Source organism: Thalassophryne amazonica, chromosome 9, assembly GCF_902500255.1.
Source record: "Thalassophryne amazonica chromosome 9, fThaAma1.1, whole genome shotgun sequence".
Classification (NCBI taxonomy): Eukaryota; Metazoa; Chordata; class Actinopteri; order Batrachoidiformes; family Batrachoididae; genus Thalassophryne; species Thalassophryne amazonica.
This window is the reverse complement of record NC_047111.1, coordinates 64,671,520-64,687,630: the sequence shown is the minus strand read 5'-3', so window position 1 is coordinate 64,687,630 and position 16,111 is coordinate 64,671,520. Positions and strand designations below refer to the sequence as shown.

General features: G+C 40.6%; 1 protein-coding gene across 1 annotated transcript in view; it reads right to left on the bottom strand.

The window, feature by feature from the left end:
- Positions 1–1,118: 1,118 nt before the first annotated feature.
- rxfp2a (relaxin family peptide receptor 2a) overlaps positions 1,119–16,111 on the bottom strand; it is a 220,187-nt gene continuing 205,194 nt past the window's right edge. Inside the window, exons 16-20 of the mRNA XM_034178226.1 lie at positions 9,021–9,166; positions 5,447–5,542; positions 3,828–3,996; positions 3,277–3,495; positions 1,119–1,659 (exon numbers count right to left, since the gene is read on the bottom strand). Of these exons, the coding sequence (XP_034034117.1) occupies positions 1,394–1,659; positions 3,277–3,495; positions 3,828–3,996; positions 5,447–5,542; positions 9,021–9,166 (896 nt within the window). The 3' untranslated portion in view covers positions 1,119–1,393. The remainder of the gene's footprint in view (positions 1,660–3,276; positions 3,496–3,827; positions 3,997–5,446; positions 5,543–9,020; positions 9,167–16,111) is intronic.

Below are 16,111 nucleotides of genomic sequence, written 5' to 3'. Positions count from 1 at the left end.
ACCTTAAATGCAGGAAAAGATGTTTATTAACTTTTTTTTTTTTTTTTTTTTTTTTTACACACCATCCCAACCTTTTCTGAATTTGGGGATGTATTTCAAGTGCTTTTATGGTATACCAATGGAATCGTCACAGCATTAGAACTATGGGTGCTACCTTCCACATTGTGCAAAGCAGTACATATCACAACACAAGTGTCTTTACAAGTATACAACCACTGCTATTGTAACTAACAAGTAAAACGCGGTTATTTGTGCGTCCATATGCATGTTGGCCTTAAAATGAGGTGTGATCAGGTGTAGTGCTGGTGGAATACTGTCATGGGGAGGCAGGAATTGTGTGATAGACCAACAAAAACCGGGTCTACGACCACGGCAGAGGTGTTCTGGTATTGATATTGTACAATGTTAGATGTGCATTACATAAATGGGTTCATGAAACAGGTGCCATCTGCTTGCATACACAACAAACATGAATAGATAATAAAAAAAAAACTATAAGTATACATTCACCGAAAACTACAAAACTTCACCTTAGCTGTTCACTCCTTCACCTCAGAAAGCTTTGGTGGGTGCTGTCTGCTCATACATTCTGACGTGGGCAACGTATCTTGTTAGCAAACCTCTCACTTGAGTCCACTTTGTAAGTATCAGTGCACCAAATTCCAGTCCACTACGGCTCTTAAAGGGGATGACAGATCACACTCTGATTGGTTTATTTAACGTAATGCCCAAACCATACCCATGACAAATTAAGAAAATAAATATAACCTCTTTTGCTCTCAGATTATGTGATGTGTAAATAGCAAAAATTTGTCACACACACACACCAGACACACCTGCCTCACTTGTCAATTGGCTCTGGGTTGAAACTAAGAGTTGGTCTACACTTTGGTAGACAAAGAACCTTTCTTGTTGAGAGCAAAGGGTGCATGGCAATGCAGCGGCTCCTTTAGATTTAAAGCAACAGACCTAAATAGAGCACTGGTTCAGTACAGTAATCTCCATATATGATGGAAATGGCAAAAGAACTGGAAAGCATTTATGTACAATTTATGACAGTTTGTGCTGTGGTCATCAGCGTGTTGTGTGTGCTCGCTCAGCAGATCCTCTCTACTTAATTTTCCTTCATCTGTTATCAAGAAGCATGACCATATTTGCTGTTTATATATAGCTAAGTTGATGCAAAATAATATTCTCACTGTCAGATGGTGTTTTTTCCCAAAACAGGCTGACTTTCAATGGGGACATGCTGGGGGATTATGACATCATCATTCCATTGTACTCAAACTTGTTACTCTTGAAAACCAGTCATTTCTGCTGTCATGTAGAGCCAAATGGAAAAAAAAAATGTGATTATGGGCCCGTTCTTGAAGAAATGTCAGAATAACCTCCATCAAGCATATTGAGGGTTGGCACCAGTCAGTGACACATGATGTAGGTAGGCTGGTGAGTGGTAGCAAGGAACCCGTGAGGTCTCCATGAAAACTGTGGAGGAGGTGAGACTCTTATGGTCTTTTTTAAGTGTTCTTTTCCTCTGCCAGCGACAGAGAAAGCCTTCCACTTGTTCTCTGAAGAAACTGGTGGTCAAGGTATATAAGATGGGATTCAAGGCGCTGTTAATGGGAAGGATGAAGATTACGACCCAGCTGGAGATGGTGCCTAAAGAGGAGTAGGCATTGTAAATCGAACTTGTTGAGTTTGCTTTAACAAAAAAGAAACAAACAAAAAATTAATTGAGAAATTGGATGCCTCAATTTCTCAAAGCTGATGTGTCAGTACAACCTAAGTTTATTCACTCAAGTATATTTATATAACTTTGGTTATGTAGAAGTATGTGAAAAATTCTAACATCTTAGTATTTAGTGTGTGGAGGTTTGTATTTCTGTTGTTTCATATGATATTAGAGAATGCAACTAAATCCACAATAATAAATTTGTAAAACCATAAAAACCTCATCTTCTCTCCATTTACTTTATGTTCTGCAAGTGTCCTTTATTTTTCTAGTCATCATTATATGGTATTTGTGAATAAAATATAATGCAATGCTAAAATACCATCAGCTGTATGAGCATTGTGTTCTTTATAATTTGCAGTTGTTTAAGTAATTATTAAGATCCTACTGACTTACATACAATTTGTACATGTTCAATAAAGCCCCTCTATCAATGAAGCAATAAAAAACAATATTTACATTTTAAGAGTGAAAGTTGTGCAAATCAAGGAATATTTGTAGATCACCCTCTGTGCATTTGCAGGTATTAATGAGACAATTTTCAATTTCTCCACATAATAAAATAAAATAAAATAAAATGTATTTCATTATGTAATAATGTAACCTTCATAAATGTAAGGTTAGACCTGACTTGTGTGAAGTGCCTTGAGGCAACTTTATGATTTGGCACGATATAAATGAAGATAAATTGAAAGAAAAAAAAAAAAGTTAAACAAATGTAATTCCATAGAAAGAGTTAGTGGAAGGTAACATGTACGCTAACGTCTGCAAAATGTCTTATAAATGACTCCAGAGGTGTTATTAGGTTACAAAAACAACTTTTTCAGTCTTTGAAGTGTTTATTGCTCACTAGCTTTTACATAATAGTCTATATGACAAAGAGGATATATTTACACACAAACAAAACAGAGTTTTGTAGTTAGCTACTAGCCTGTGATATCACCATGCTAACATTTGCGAAATGGCTTATAAATAAGCTCAGAGGTGTTATTAGGTTCCAAAAACAGTGCTTTCAGTTTAAGAAGTATTTATTTCTCGCTAGCTTTTACATAATATATGAGAAACGTATATAAACACAAAAAAAGAATCGTTTTTGGAGAGCCCAGCCACTGATGTCACAGTGCAGCTCTACTCTGATTGGCTGTCACGCCTGCCACTCAAAAACAAAGCTGAACAGATTCAAACAAAATGTGACTTTTTAACCTCTTAAAATACCTCTTAAAATAGGTCAAGGTTAGCCATCTTTGAATCTGTTCAAGGTCTGTGTCCTAAGACTGTTTCCTGTAAAGTTGAAGACTCTGGGAGTAATAGGACTGGATTTATGCTGAGCACAGTCAGACTGACGCAAAACCTTTGCAATCCTCGATGACCATATTTGATGGCCTCGGGTAAAAATGGAAACGGAGCCACTTTTTGTTAATGTACTATAGCTCCACCAAACAAAACAAAAAAATATAATAAACATTGGCAAAAGCATAATAAAAATGCCTATTTTAAGTTGTGCAGTAAAATGTCTGTGGATGGAAGGGTAACATGTTTCTTACCAGGTATCTCAACTTCCATGAGCGAGAGGATTTTGACTAAGAATATGGGAATCCAGCAGAGGGCATCAGAGAACACTATAAAAAAAAACCTGTTTGCCACAGCCACATCTTTGTGCAGTCTGCTCCTCATGTCTGTGGCATTGATGCCAGTTTTATAGATGGAGTAGAACATGCTGGAGTAGGAACAGACGATCACCAGGAACGCCACCACGTTCAGACCTAAAGAAACGCACACGCGAATGTAATATCAGCACAGATGTGCAAGCAGAGTACAAATGCACACATGAGTACGTGTATATGCTTGCACACACGCAACAATGAAAACCAATGAGACCGCTCATGAATTAATCTTTGCATGCATTTCTCAGAAAATGAATATGTCCATATAGTGGGTATCATACTGCTATAGGGATCTACCTGCATTATAAAAAGACAAATAAGCTCTATGTGTCGTTTCCAATTCCTGTGTTCTTGGCTGAACTCAATAGTCACTGCAAAATGAGCTCCTGAGAATCAACTTTTCTTTTTTTCTCTTTTTTCTTTCAATTTACCCAGAAAAATGCCTGTGGAATATCCTTTGGCTGTAGCTTTTTCTTGCCTGTCAGAGTGCAGGGGGAAGCAGACACCATTGAGTCCATAGTAATTTCCAAACACATCCTCGTTCATTAGGGGTACGGCAGCAATAATGAGCCCCAGCAGCCAGATTGATGCCAGGACCACCTTACAGCCAGATCACAATCACATCGTTAGTGCTTCTGGCTGATTAACAGCTCAAAACAAATACAACTACACTTATCACACTTTCACTGTCCCGTAACAGGAGCAATCGGAGGATGCAGAACCTGATTGCGCCTACAAATGCCAAGATAAAACTTGGTAACATGTACTTTTGCCTAACATTCAGATGAATAGTTTGCATCAAAACACTTCTTGAGGTTTTATGAAGATTAGTAGTTGTTAGTGAGTTTTATAATGGTATCTACTGTGACATAAAAGGGCTTTTCTGTCAAAAAAGTAAAGCATGCTTTAAAAAAAACAAAAAATTTAAAGTCCAGTCTTGCTTCAGACCCAGAGCAAGCTGATCAACAGAGACATGGTGATACTGTTTTATGATTTTTTTTCAGCTAAACTGTATACAGATCTATCTTACACATGGCATACAACACATGGCACCACAATATACAAATAATGAATGATTATAAGTTCAAAGGTACGACTATTTCATGAGGTGAAATAAATATTCGTTCCATTGAAAGAATGTAAAAACATTCATATTTGTTTTATCTAACGGTTAAAATAGATCCTGGTCATTTAATATTACATTAATTTATAAACAACAGAAAAGGGACTTACATTTTGGCGTTTGTCACTGGTGGTTTGACATCAACTTTCCAACACAAACTTTAAATAGGAGTCCAAAAATAATTCTGATGATGTAGTCCGTGATGCCGTGCACTGACTTCATGTACTTACAAAAAAAAAAAAAAGACCTTGTACTTCCTCATTCCAGCAAAAAAATCACGTCAGAAATTTGTCCAGCTTTTCATTCTAACTTCATCTCCTTCATCCTAACAGCTCTTCATGCTTCCAGATGGCTTACAGCGTCGTGGATTTGTTTTGTGTGTGGAAGAATTAGCACCGTCAATTAGCTCGTTCAAATCGTCATCCGTCAGCAAAACAAAATCTGCCATGTTTAGCTAAATGCTGCCCCCACTAGTGTGTGCATGGGTGGGGTTCACAGCGTGCAATGGTACAAAAAGAATGGACCCAAATTTGCACGCTAAATGCAACACAACTCAAATGGGACGAATAATCCATGTCATATGACATACAAAGCACCAATCAAATGACAAGGATCCACTCAGCCGTTATATAATTGCCAATGGACGCAGTTGTCATTTTCACGCCCACTGGCGGTTATCATAAGCGCTGATCTAGAGTCACCTCTGAAATGATTAATAACTTAAACAGCAGAATAAAAGTCTCCTGCTTACTGATGATCTACATTAGGTCATATCATACTGTTGTTCATTAATATTTATTTTTTTTATGATGAACATATTGAGATATAATGGTAGCATGTTTCAACATGTATAATAAAACCCTTCTTCTCAAGTCCAGGAGTGTTCAGGCTTTGCACTATGTTGTCTGTAATCGCACTGTAGCTCACCCCAGTTTGAAGTTTGCTTGGCCGCAGGTTGCTGAAAGGAAACACAATGACGAGGAATCTTTCCAGAGTCAGATAGGTAAGGAGGAGGACTGACACCTGAGGGACAACAATCATTATAAATACTAAAGGAACCCGCCCATAGGTACTATTCAGGTGAAGTCTATACTCCAAACTCCTACCTGCCCATAGGTGACTTTAGAGTGGCTGTACTATAACCCCAGCAGAATACTGACAGTCACCATTCAAAATCCTGTTTATAGACTCAGTTTCTCATCACCAACCATCATTCACAGACTTTTCCTGTCTTATAGCACCCCCAGTTTCCTTGGAACCCACAAAGTATTTGATCAAGCTAACAATTTTACACCAGTCATGCGATGCATGATGTATTTATTTAATTCATTATACAATTTGCTGTAATATTTTAGTTTGACTAAAAATAAAACATTTCGTTGTCAGACAGCTGGTGAAGCTGGGAAATGAGAGGATCATCCAACATTCAGAAAGACTGAAGATGAACAGCCTCAATCGGGTGGGTCATTTCTTGTTACCTGTGTAGGTTTTCTATTGCTCCAACTAAAACATTTCCCAGATTTTCATGTGTCCTTTCAAATGGGTGATTATTATGATTTTGAAACAATAATTGCTATTGTTAAATTAGTGTATAATTTATTGTCTGTATGAATTAACAACATGAATGAATGAATGAATGAATGCGGTACAGACTTTAAATTTAAACTGTTGTACACAATTTATCTTTTGGTTTTCATTGCAAAACAACCTACTAAGTGAATTTTGATTTATTCAGCAATAAATAATACATTCACTGACTGCAGATTTCGCAACAATTAAGAAACAAAATATGCAAAACTATTGTTATGGTCCTGTCAGAAATAATACCTTGAATTCCTTTTGTATTATTGGGTCCACGAAGGCTGGGCACTCACTACAAAATGATGTGATATGAAGAGAGGTAGAATAAAGTCACCATCAAGTCATCAATCAGCAAGTCCCAAGTCAAGTCTCAAGTCATAATGACCACCAATTGTTTGCAAGCTAACTTGAGACTTGACTTGGGACTTGCAGATTCATGACTTGAGAGTGACTTGACAGTGACTTCGTTCCACCTGTGGATATGAATGTCTGTTTTGCTAGGATTGTGCAGAAATTCATCCTACTGCAGCTTGTGCACAGCACCTATGTTACAAATGTGTGTATTGGTGAGATCAGACAGCAAAGTATCAATTCGAACATGTTTAAAAGCTCTGTGATGCAGCCTGTGTCATATACTCAACAAAAATATAAACGCAACACTTTTGGTTTTGCTCCCATTTTGTATGAGATGAACTCAAAGATCTAAAACTTTTTCCACATACACAATATCACCATTTCCCTCAAATATTGTTCACAAACCAGTCTAAATCTGTGATAGTGAGCACTTCTCCTTTGCTGAGATAATCCATCCCACCTCACAGGTGTGCCATACCAAGATGCTGATTAGACACCATGATTAGTGCACAGGTGTGCCTTAGACTGCCCACAATAAAAGGCCACTCTGAAAGGTGCAGTTTTATCACACAGCACAATGCCACAGATGTCGCAAGATTTGAGGGAGCGTGCAGTTGGCATGCTGACAGCAGGAATGTCAACCAGAGCTGTTGCTCGTGTATTGAATGTTCATGTCTCTACCATAAGCCGTCTCCAAAGTCGTTTCAGAGAATTTGGCAGTACATCCAACCAGCCTCACAACCGCAGACCACGTGTAACCACACCAGCCCAGGACCTCCACATCCAGCATGTTCACCTCCAAGATCGTCTGTGACCAGCCACTCGGACAGCTGCTGAAACAATCGGTTTGCATAACCAAAGAATTTCTGCACAAACTGTCAGAAACCGTCTCAGGGAAGCTCATCTGCATGCTCGTCGTCCTCATCGGGGTCTCGACCTGACTCCAGTTTGTCGTCGTAACCGACTTGAGTGGGCAAATGCTCACATTCGCTGGTGTTTGGCATGTTGGAGAGGTGTTCTCTTCACGGATGATGCGAAGGAGATGTGTTGCACTGCATGAGGCAAATGGTGGTCACACCAGATACTGACTGGTATCCCCCCCCCAGTAAAACAAAACTGCACCTTTCAGAGTGACCTTTTATTGTGGACAGTCTAAGGCACACCTGTGCACTAATCATGGTGTCTAATCAGCATCTTGGTATGGCACACCTGTGAGGTGGGATGGATTATCTCAGCAAAGGCGAAGTGCTCACTATCACAGATTTCGACTGGTTTGTGAACAATATTTGAGGGAAATGGTGATACTGTGTATGTGGAAAAAGTTTTAGATCTTTGAGTTCATCTCATACAAAATGGGAGCAAAACCAAAAGTGTTGCGTTTATATTTTTGTTGAGTATATGTCCCATATTACACCTATGTAACATCACAGGTGATGTTACATAGGTGACACATACAAGGACTCACAGACACGTGCCCACATAGACATGTTGTACCATTGAAACCACAAATGGGATTAGCCAAAAGTATGGACAAAAAAACAAAACAACTTTGCACCTTGAATGTACCCTACCTAGGATGCATGTTGCTTAGGTAGCAAAGGAAAAATATAATAAATGCTTTTTCCTGCACACAACATACAAATTGTTTCCATAGTTTAATTAATTTGTATGTATCAAATATTTAAATGCTTTTGTCAATCACTGGAAAAGACGAGGTGCTCGCTGGCTCACACACACCTTTCTTTGTAAGAAAAATGTAGTCTGTGCTATAAATGTATTTCCATGTTTGTTATCATCTCCATGAACATCCAATAATGTCTGTCACGCAAGGTGTTATTTTCTATCTCAGTTCTCTGTGCTTGCATGGCAATTTGGCACAGTGCAAATGCTTATCATGTGAGCAGGAACTAATCAAGCAAGGGAACTAATTATAGCTTTCAGACTACTTTTTTTTTTTTACTAATAGCCCAATTTCATAGCCTTAAGAGTGTGCATATCATGAATCCTTGGTCTTGTTGGATTTATGAGAATCTACTGAATCTACTGGTACCTTGTTTCCCATGTAACAATAAGAAATATACTCAAAACCTGGATTAATCTTTTTAGTCACATAGCACTACTATTATTCTGAACACTACTGTACGCAGTCCTAATGTGTTTCTTTTGAAACATCTCGTTGCGTTACATTGATAAGGCACAATCACATTGGATCGTTGTGTAGTTAAACGGCCGGCTTTTGTCTGCTGTATATCTTTGTGATCTCTGTTTGTATGAAGTGTTTGTCCAGAAATCTTCCTAAAATCAACACATTTATCGGGAACAAGTGCAGACGCATAAGTGTATCTGTACCTAGTAAACATTTTCATCTTAAAAATTGAAGCAGAGTAATAATGACAGGCCGGTGATGGCTGAAGCCTTGTGTTTGAAAAAACTATGTACATCTAAATGCAGCTGTGGGAAATAAAGTACCACAAACAGCAGGATTTACACTGTTCCTCAAACTTTATGAATATTGCGAGTAAAAGTCTGTGTGTGTGTCTGTATGTGTGCAGCTTCAGGAAGCTACCTCTGAGGAGAGCATGGCGAGAAATCCAATGGTTCTACACTCCACGCTGTCCATCCATGTCAGCGCGTTACGGTTGTACTGCCCACGGAATTTCACATCAAACACTCCAACAAAGAACAGATACACACCCATGAGACAGTCTGCACCTGAAAGATAAACAAAAAATGACAAATGTGAGACGGTGCACAGGCAGGACGGTAGAGTTTGATGCTCATGCCCAAGCCTCCGGCACTCCCTGCATCAACAGAGAGAAGCTTCTTGTTTAAATACAAAGCACGGGACGTTTCTGCTTTATAATAAATCCAAAGTAATGGTGTTCCAATCAAGGGTTTTTCTTTGCCCCTGAGCCAAGTCATTTAATATTTATGTCTGCTGATACTGAGTCCTGATCCCATATTTGTATTTGCCTACAAAATACACCTGCATAGGGCACATTGCAACTACATTATAGTCAGTGCAAAGTACAACAAACAAATCAACAGTAAAACTACAAAGTGTGAAGTACTATCTCCTCAAAATAGACTTGGTGTGTGTATTTGAAGAGAAGCAGCGTGTAGATTTTGAAATACTTCTGAAAAGTACTGCGACAGTGCTGGTGAGCTAAAAGGACTGAACAGAGTGATGGCCATCAGCTTTCTCAACACGTGACTGCAGGAATGAACCAGATCGATCGGAGTAAAACTATTCTTTAATGTAGTTGATGTCCATTCCAATCAGTTCCAACATCCTGACTTCAAAGTTTAACATACACCCCAGATAATTCATTGGACATGCAGATTTTCAGTATTATTTAAAGGGCCAAAAGAGTTCTTCCAATCCAATTTCACTACACCATGGTCTACAAAAAATTCCCTTCACAGAGTAGCAGTACTAGCCAGGTAGGGATCAAAGAAGGGTTACACAGGGGTCAACATTTAAAAATACAAAATAAATAAATAAAAATGCAGAAATGTTTTTAGTAAAAACTGATGCAAATTATTGGTTAAGATAATGTAGTTTTTCACAAGGAATGGTTTGCACCATCTGTTATGCTCTCACGTTAAGGGGTAATATATGTCATAGCATCCAATGGGCGTTCACCTGCTTTTACCTTTACTTTGGAGACCAAGTGTCCAACACAGTCAAAACGATTCCATTTATTAATCCTATTAGCTCAAAAGTGGCAACTGCGTTGGCTGGACATGAACAGTGACTCTTGGGCTCGGCTTTGCACTGTGTCCAAGAGGACCTCTGGGGTCCCTGCACTGGCCATTCTAGTCCGTGGGCTAGGGTGGGTTACCGTGCATCCCCCCCCAGGACTCATCGCCATTGGTGTTTGTTTGATGCTCTAGGGTATATAAAAGAAGACTAAAGACATTAACAGTGAAACTTTTGGGATGCAACCACCCTTCTGATAGAAATTCTAGAGTAACCCTCAAGAGATTACCCAAAAATGCAAAAATGTGTGTTTTTTAAACCTAACATTGTAACTTCCTCATACCTTTATTTATTCATATGTGTAACTACTATATAATAATTATGTTCTATTTTTTATAGTTACCATAGCATTTTGTTCAGTAACCTTTTATGCAGCTGTATTCACTTTAATTGTGGGCAGCATAGTGTTTAGAGTAAGAGATGCAAACACAATGCTCTATTGTCATGATATGAAACATCTCATATTGCTTACACAGAACCTCTGTCTATTAAAAGCTATTGTCAATATAATGAATAATCTGTATTTACATTGCAGCCATATTTAATTTGTTGATAAATGCTTTTCATTTGAATGGTTTTGTCATTTATAAAGTGATCAGAACAGCAGTAATAAAAGGTTTATACCAGAATTCACCTAAATAGGCTTATTTGTGATATGATAGTAGTTTACTGTAAAAACCAGAATGGGGGTGTGGTTTGCATATTGGCTGTAAATGTGTCAAAATACATCACAGGAAAGTCATTTATGGCTTAAATTGTTCCCAAGACATTGTACTCAAGACCTAAAGTCAATAAAATCCCAAATTGTAGGTACAAGTAGCTGCCAAAAAACGTTTGGGTTATATTTTTGTCAAAACTGCAACTATAAGTTAACGAATAGACAGTATTTTGTAAAACAGCTACTGTGTCTTAAGTAGATGAGATTTTTAAATTTAGTTTGTTGTTGTGTACATCCAAAAGCTCTCCACATAGAGGCAAATCAACATTTTTTTCCTGCTGTTAACAATAAAGGTATGAGGAAGCTACAATGTTAGGTTTAAAAAAACACACACTTTTGCATTTTTGGGTAATCTCTTGAGGGTTACACCAATGGCGATGAGTCCTGGGGGGGTTGGTTCCACGGTAACCCACCCTAGCCCACAGACTATTCCTGTTAGATTAATTTGACCAGAACAGCTTTAGTCAATAGAACCACAGAGAATGTTACCATGTAGCCTTCTTCAGTGTCTAACTCCAACTGAACATACTGACAAACATTCCCCAGAATAAAAGATGAGATAAAGATTAATCAAACATCTCAGCTGGAGGGTCATTTTTACATAATTATTGTATGGCCTTGCCTTACAATATAAGGCGCCTTGGGGCAACTCTTTGTTGTGATTTGGCGCTATATAAAAAAAAAATTGATTGATTGATTGATTGATAAAGAAGGAATCATATCCTTAAACCTAGTTACAGCGCTTTCTGAAAGACTTCTACTGTAATGAAACTTATTCCCCACTGCTGGGTAGTCCATCAGAGTAAATGTAAATGTTATTAAGAAATGATCAGACAGAAGGGAGTTTTCAGGGAATACTGTTAAGTCTTCAATTTCCATACCATAAGTCAGAACAAGATCTAAGATATGATTAAAGTGGTGGGTGGACTCATTTACATTTTGAGCAAAGCCAATTGAGTCTAATAATAGATTAAATGCAGTGTTGAGGCTGTCATTCTCAGCATCTGTGTGGATGTTAAAATCGCCCACTATAATTATCTTATCTGAGCTAAGCACTAAGTCAGATAAAAGGTCTGAAAATTCACAGAGAAACTCACAGTAACGACCAGGAGGACGATAGACTTGGGACTTCCAATTTGGATGGACAAGACTAAGAGTCAAGCTTTCAAATGAATTAAAGCTCTGTCTGGGTTTTTGATTAATTAATAAGCTGGAATAGAAGATTGCTGCTAATCCTCCGCCCCGGCCCGTGCTACGAGCGTTCTGGCAGTTAGTGTGACTCGGGGTGTTGACTCATTTAAACTAACATATTCATCCTGCTGTAACCAGGTTTCTGTAAGGCAGAATAAATCAATATGTTGATCAATTATTATATCATTTACCAACAGGGACTTAGAAGAGAGAGACCTAATGTTTAATAGACCACATTTAACTGTTTTAGTCTGTGGTGCAGTTGAAGATGCTATATTATTTTTTCTTTTTTAATTTTTATGCTTAAATAGATTTTTACTGGTTATTGGTGGTCTGGGAGCAGGCACCGTCTCTACGGGGATGGGGTAATGAGGGGATGGCAGGGGGAGAGAAGCTGCAGAGAGGTGTGTAAGACTACAACTCTGCTTCCTGGTCCCAATCCTGGATAGTCAGGGTTTGGAGGATTTAAGAAAATTGGCCAGATTTCTAGAAATGAGAGCTGCTCCATCTAAAGTGGGATGGATGCCGTCTCTCCTAACAAGACCAGGTTTTCCCCAGAAGCTTTGCCAATTATCTATGAAGCCCACCTCATTTTTTGGACACCACTCAGACAGCCAGCAATTCAAGGAGAACATGCGGCTAAACATGTCACTCCCGGTCCGATTGGGGAGGGGCCCAGAGAAAACTACAGAGTCCGACATTGTTTTTGCAAAGTTACACACCGATTCAATGTTAATTTTAGTGACCTCCGATTGGCGTAACCGGGTGTCATTACTGCCGACGTGAATTACAATCTTACCAAATTTATGCTTAGCCTTAGCCAGCAGTTTCAAATTTCCTTCAATGTCGTCTGCTCTGGCCCCCGGAAGACAATTGACTATGGTTGCTGGTGTCGCTAACTTCACATTTCTCAAAACAGAGTCGCCAATAACCAGAGTTTGATCCTTGGCAGGTGTGTCGCCAAGTGGGGAAAAACGGTTAGAAATGTGAACGGGTTGGCGGTGTACACGGGGCTTCTGTTTAGGGCTACGCTTTCTCCTCACAGTCACCCAGTCGGCCTGCTTTCCCTGCTGCTCGGGATCTGCCAGGGGGTAACTAACGGCGGCTAAGCTACCTTGGTCCGCACCGACTACAGGGGCCTGGCTAGCTGTAGAATTTTCCACGGTGTGGAGCCGAGTCTCCAATTCGCCCAGCCTGACCTCCAAAGCTACGAATAAGCTACACTTATTACAAGTACCATTACTGCTAAAGGAGGCCGAGGAATAACTAAACATTTCACACCCAGAGCAGAAAAGTGCAGGAGAGACAGGAGAAGCCACCATGCTAAACCGGCTAAGAGCTAGTAGCTGCGCTAAGCTAGCGGATTCCTAAAAACACACAAAGTGAGTAATGTGTAAATAATTTAGAGGTGATTCAGCAGAGGGAGTGCTTTAGTTAAGGCACGTGAAGATTACACTGTGAAGCAAATCGTTATCTAGGTAACTAGATCAATCTAACTGTGCAGATTAAACAGCTAACAGATACAGCAAAACACCGCTGTGCACCGGAACAGGAAGTGATACAATACCGCAGTGAGAGCCAACCACCAGATTCTTGATATTCTCGTGCTCCTTCTTTCCGATGTTGCTGTCAGGTGGGATTGTCACATCGATCACAACTGCAGTCTTTTTTCCCTTGTGAGCCACCACTATGTCTGGTTGGTTGGCCAGCAGCTGCTTTCCAGTCTGGAATTTGAAGTCCCACAGGACCTTAGCCCTGTCATTCAAAACCACCTTTGGTGGCGTCTCCCATTGGAACTTGGGAACTTCTAATCCGTATGCAGCTCAGATGATTCCCGACACTTGGTTGTGCCTCTCAGTGTACACTGTCCCATCTTGCATCTTGCTACTATGGACTGGACTGTCTCTGGGACACATTTGCATAGCCTGCAACTTTGGTCCTGTCGGCTGTGGTACACTCTTTCCCAGGGCTTAATTTGAGGGGGAGCAAGCTGGAGCGCGCTCCGGAACCTCTGACATTGGCTCCGCCAGCTATTTATACTGGATCCGTGATCCGCCACCTCTCTTGACTAACAAAATATAAAAAAAAAAATCACAGCGATTGCTCTCACTGCCAATCACACCGCCGCCCTCCTGTCTGCTGTGCGGAATTGCGCCAAATCTGGTAACAGGTCCAGAGGCTACCCTCGCTGTTTTGATCCGGATTTTGACCATAGCCGCAGAGCTCTGTGGCCACCGAGAGAGGGAGAGAGGACTTGGATTCTTTGCGGGTCCCACATCTGTACCCCCGGAGGAGTGAGCGAAGGGAGAGCACGCGCATTGTGTTCTGCGTGTGTCTGTTTATAATCTTCTCACACAGAAGAAAAAAGAGAGTGTTTACACAAGAGAGAAAAGTGAGAAAATGTTAATGCCTGTTTGAGAAAAGTGTGTAGTGAGGGGTTTTACAGCCTTAAAACATCTATAATAAGTGTAAAAAAATAGCGCTACTTCACGGATTTAATGCCGCGTTCACACCGGGCGTCATCAAATAGGAGGAGCTTCCATTCCACTCAGCGTCAAGTCATCATGAAGGACCTTGATCACACGGAGCGAGTTGTTGTGAAAAGCTCCCAATACAGAGGGTATCATTATTTGCTGCAGGAGCTGCGTCTGGATGACGGCCGCTTTCAGCGGTCCTTCCGCCTCTGCGGGACCGAGTTTGAGGACCGACTGTGCCGTTCACGCGCGCACATGTAAACAATTAAAAAAAAAGAAACTCCGCTGCTTGCTGCAGCTGGCTCTTCCCCCAAAAACTGTCATAATTGTCTTTAGAAGCCAGTCACCATTTGTTTTATTATACATCTGTGTAGTTAATAAATAAAATAATCTCCATGGATGATTCCTTCGCACGCGCACGTAAAATAAAAAGAAAAACTCCGCTCCCCCTGCTGTGGTGCTGCTGCTCACTCCAAAAACTCTGTCATAATTGTGAAATAAAGGGCAAAAGAGACATAAGTCCTGCTCACAGGCTGCTACCAGATACAAGACATGTTCACATCCTCAGTCAAACTCCAGACATCTCCACGTCACTACATATTCAGTCCCTGATGGGTCATCGCAGTGCGATGAGACAAAAAAGTTCAGATTTTTCAGCTTGGGGAGGAGGGCAGTGCGACGTGACGTGACGCAATATCGCGCCACAAACTCGCAAAACGCTTAAAATCGCTTCACTCGCGTCGTTTCACTCGCGTCCATCGCGTCGCGCTGCACGGTTTAGCGCCAAAATGCGTCCTTACATAGGGATTACATGGCAACCTGTGGCTGCAGTCGCTCGCGTCGTGCCCGGTGTGAACGCGGAGAACGTAACTCCCGCGATAAACGAGGGACCACTGTACATCAGGAATTTGTACTCTATCCGGATTTGGTGTGACTAGTGGTATTAGGCCTACAATACATGCCCAGTTTATTTTCGGTGTGGCGCACACCGTTGTTTGCAAGCCCCCCCGCCCTTCTTTTTTTTTCTGCACCGGAGCCACCCATCCTCTGCGCTCCGGGACCTCCCACTTTACAAATTAAGCACTGCTCTTGCCTCTATGGATCTAGTGCTTAGGACTTGTTCTTGTGCTGCCATGATCAGAGTCCCTACACTGTCCTTTAGGCTGGCATTTTCTAGCCATGGTCAGGATTGTTCTGCCCTGTATTAGCCAGTCTGGGTGAGGGCCGGCTATTAGTAGCCCACCCATTTGTACTGTGCGCACATTTGTGCCAGGCATACATGGAGCGTTGTTAGCTTCTTCAGGCAGTAGTTGTGGATCATATCAGGCCCTGGTGGTGTCCAGCTTTTCATTCGTAACACTTGTTGGATGTCTGCCTTCATGATGTTGACTGGTTCTTGTTCTGGGAGGTGGCTGTGTTGTGCTCTTAGGTCCACCAACCACTTAGCACTGGTGTTGTGTGATGCCTCTTTCTCCCAGATGTTCTTCCAGCATTGCTCAGTCTCAGTTCTG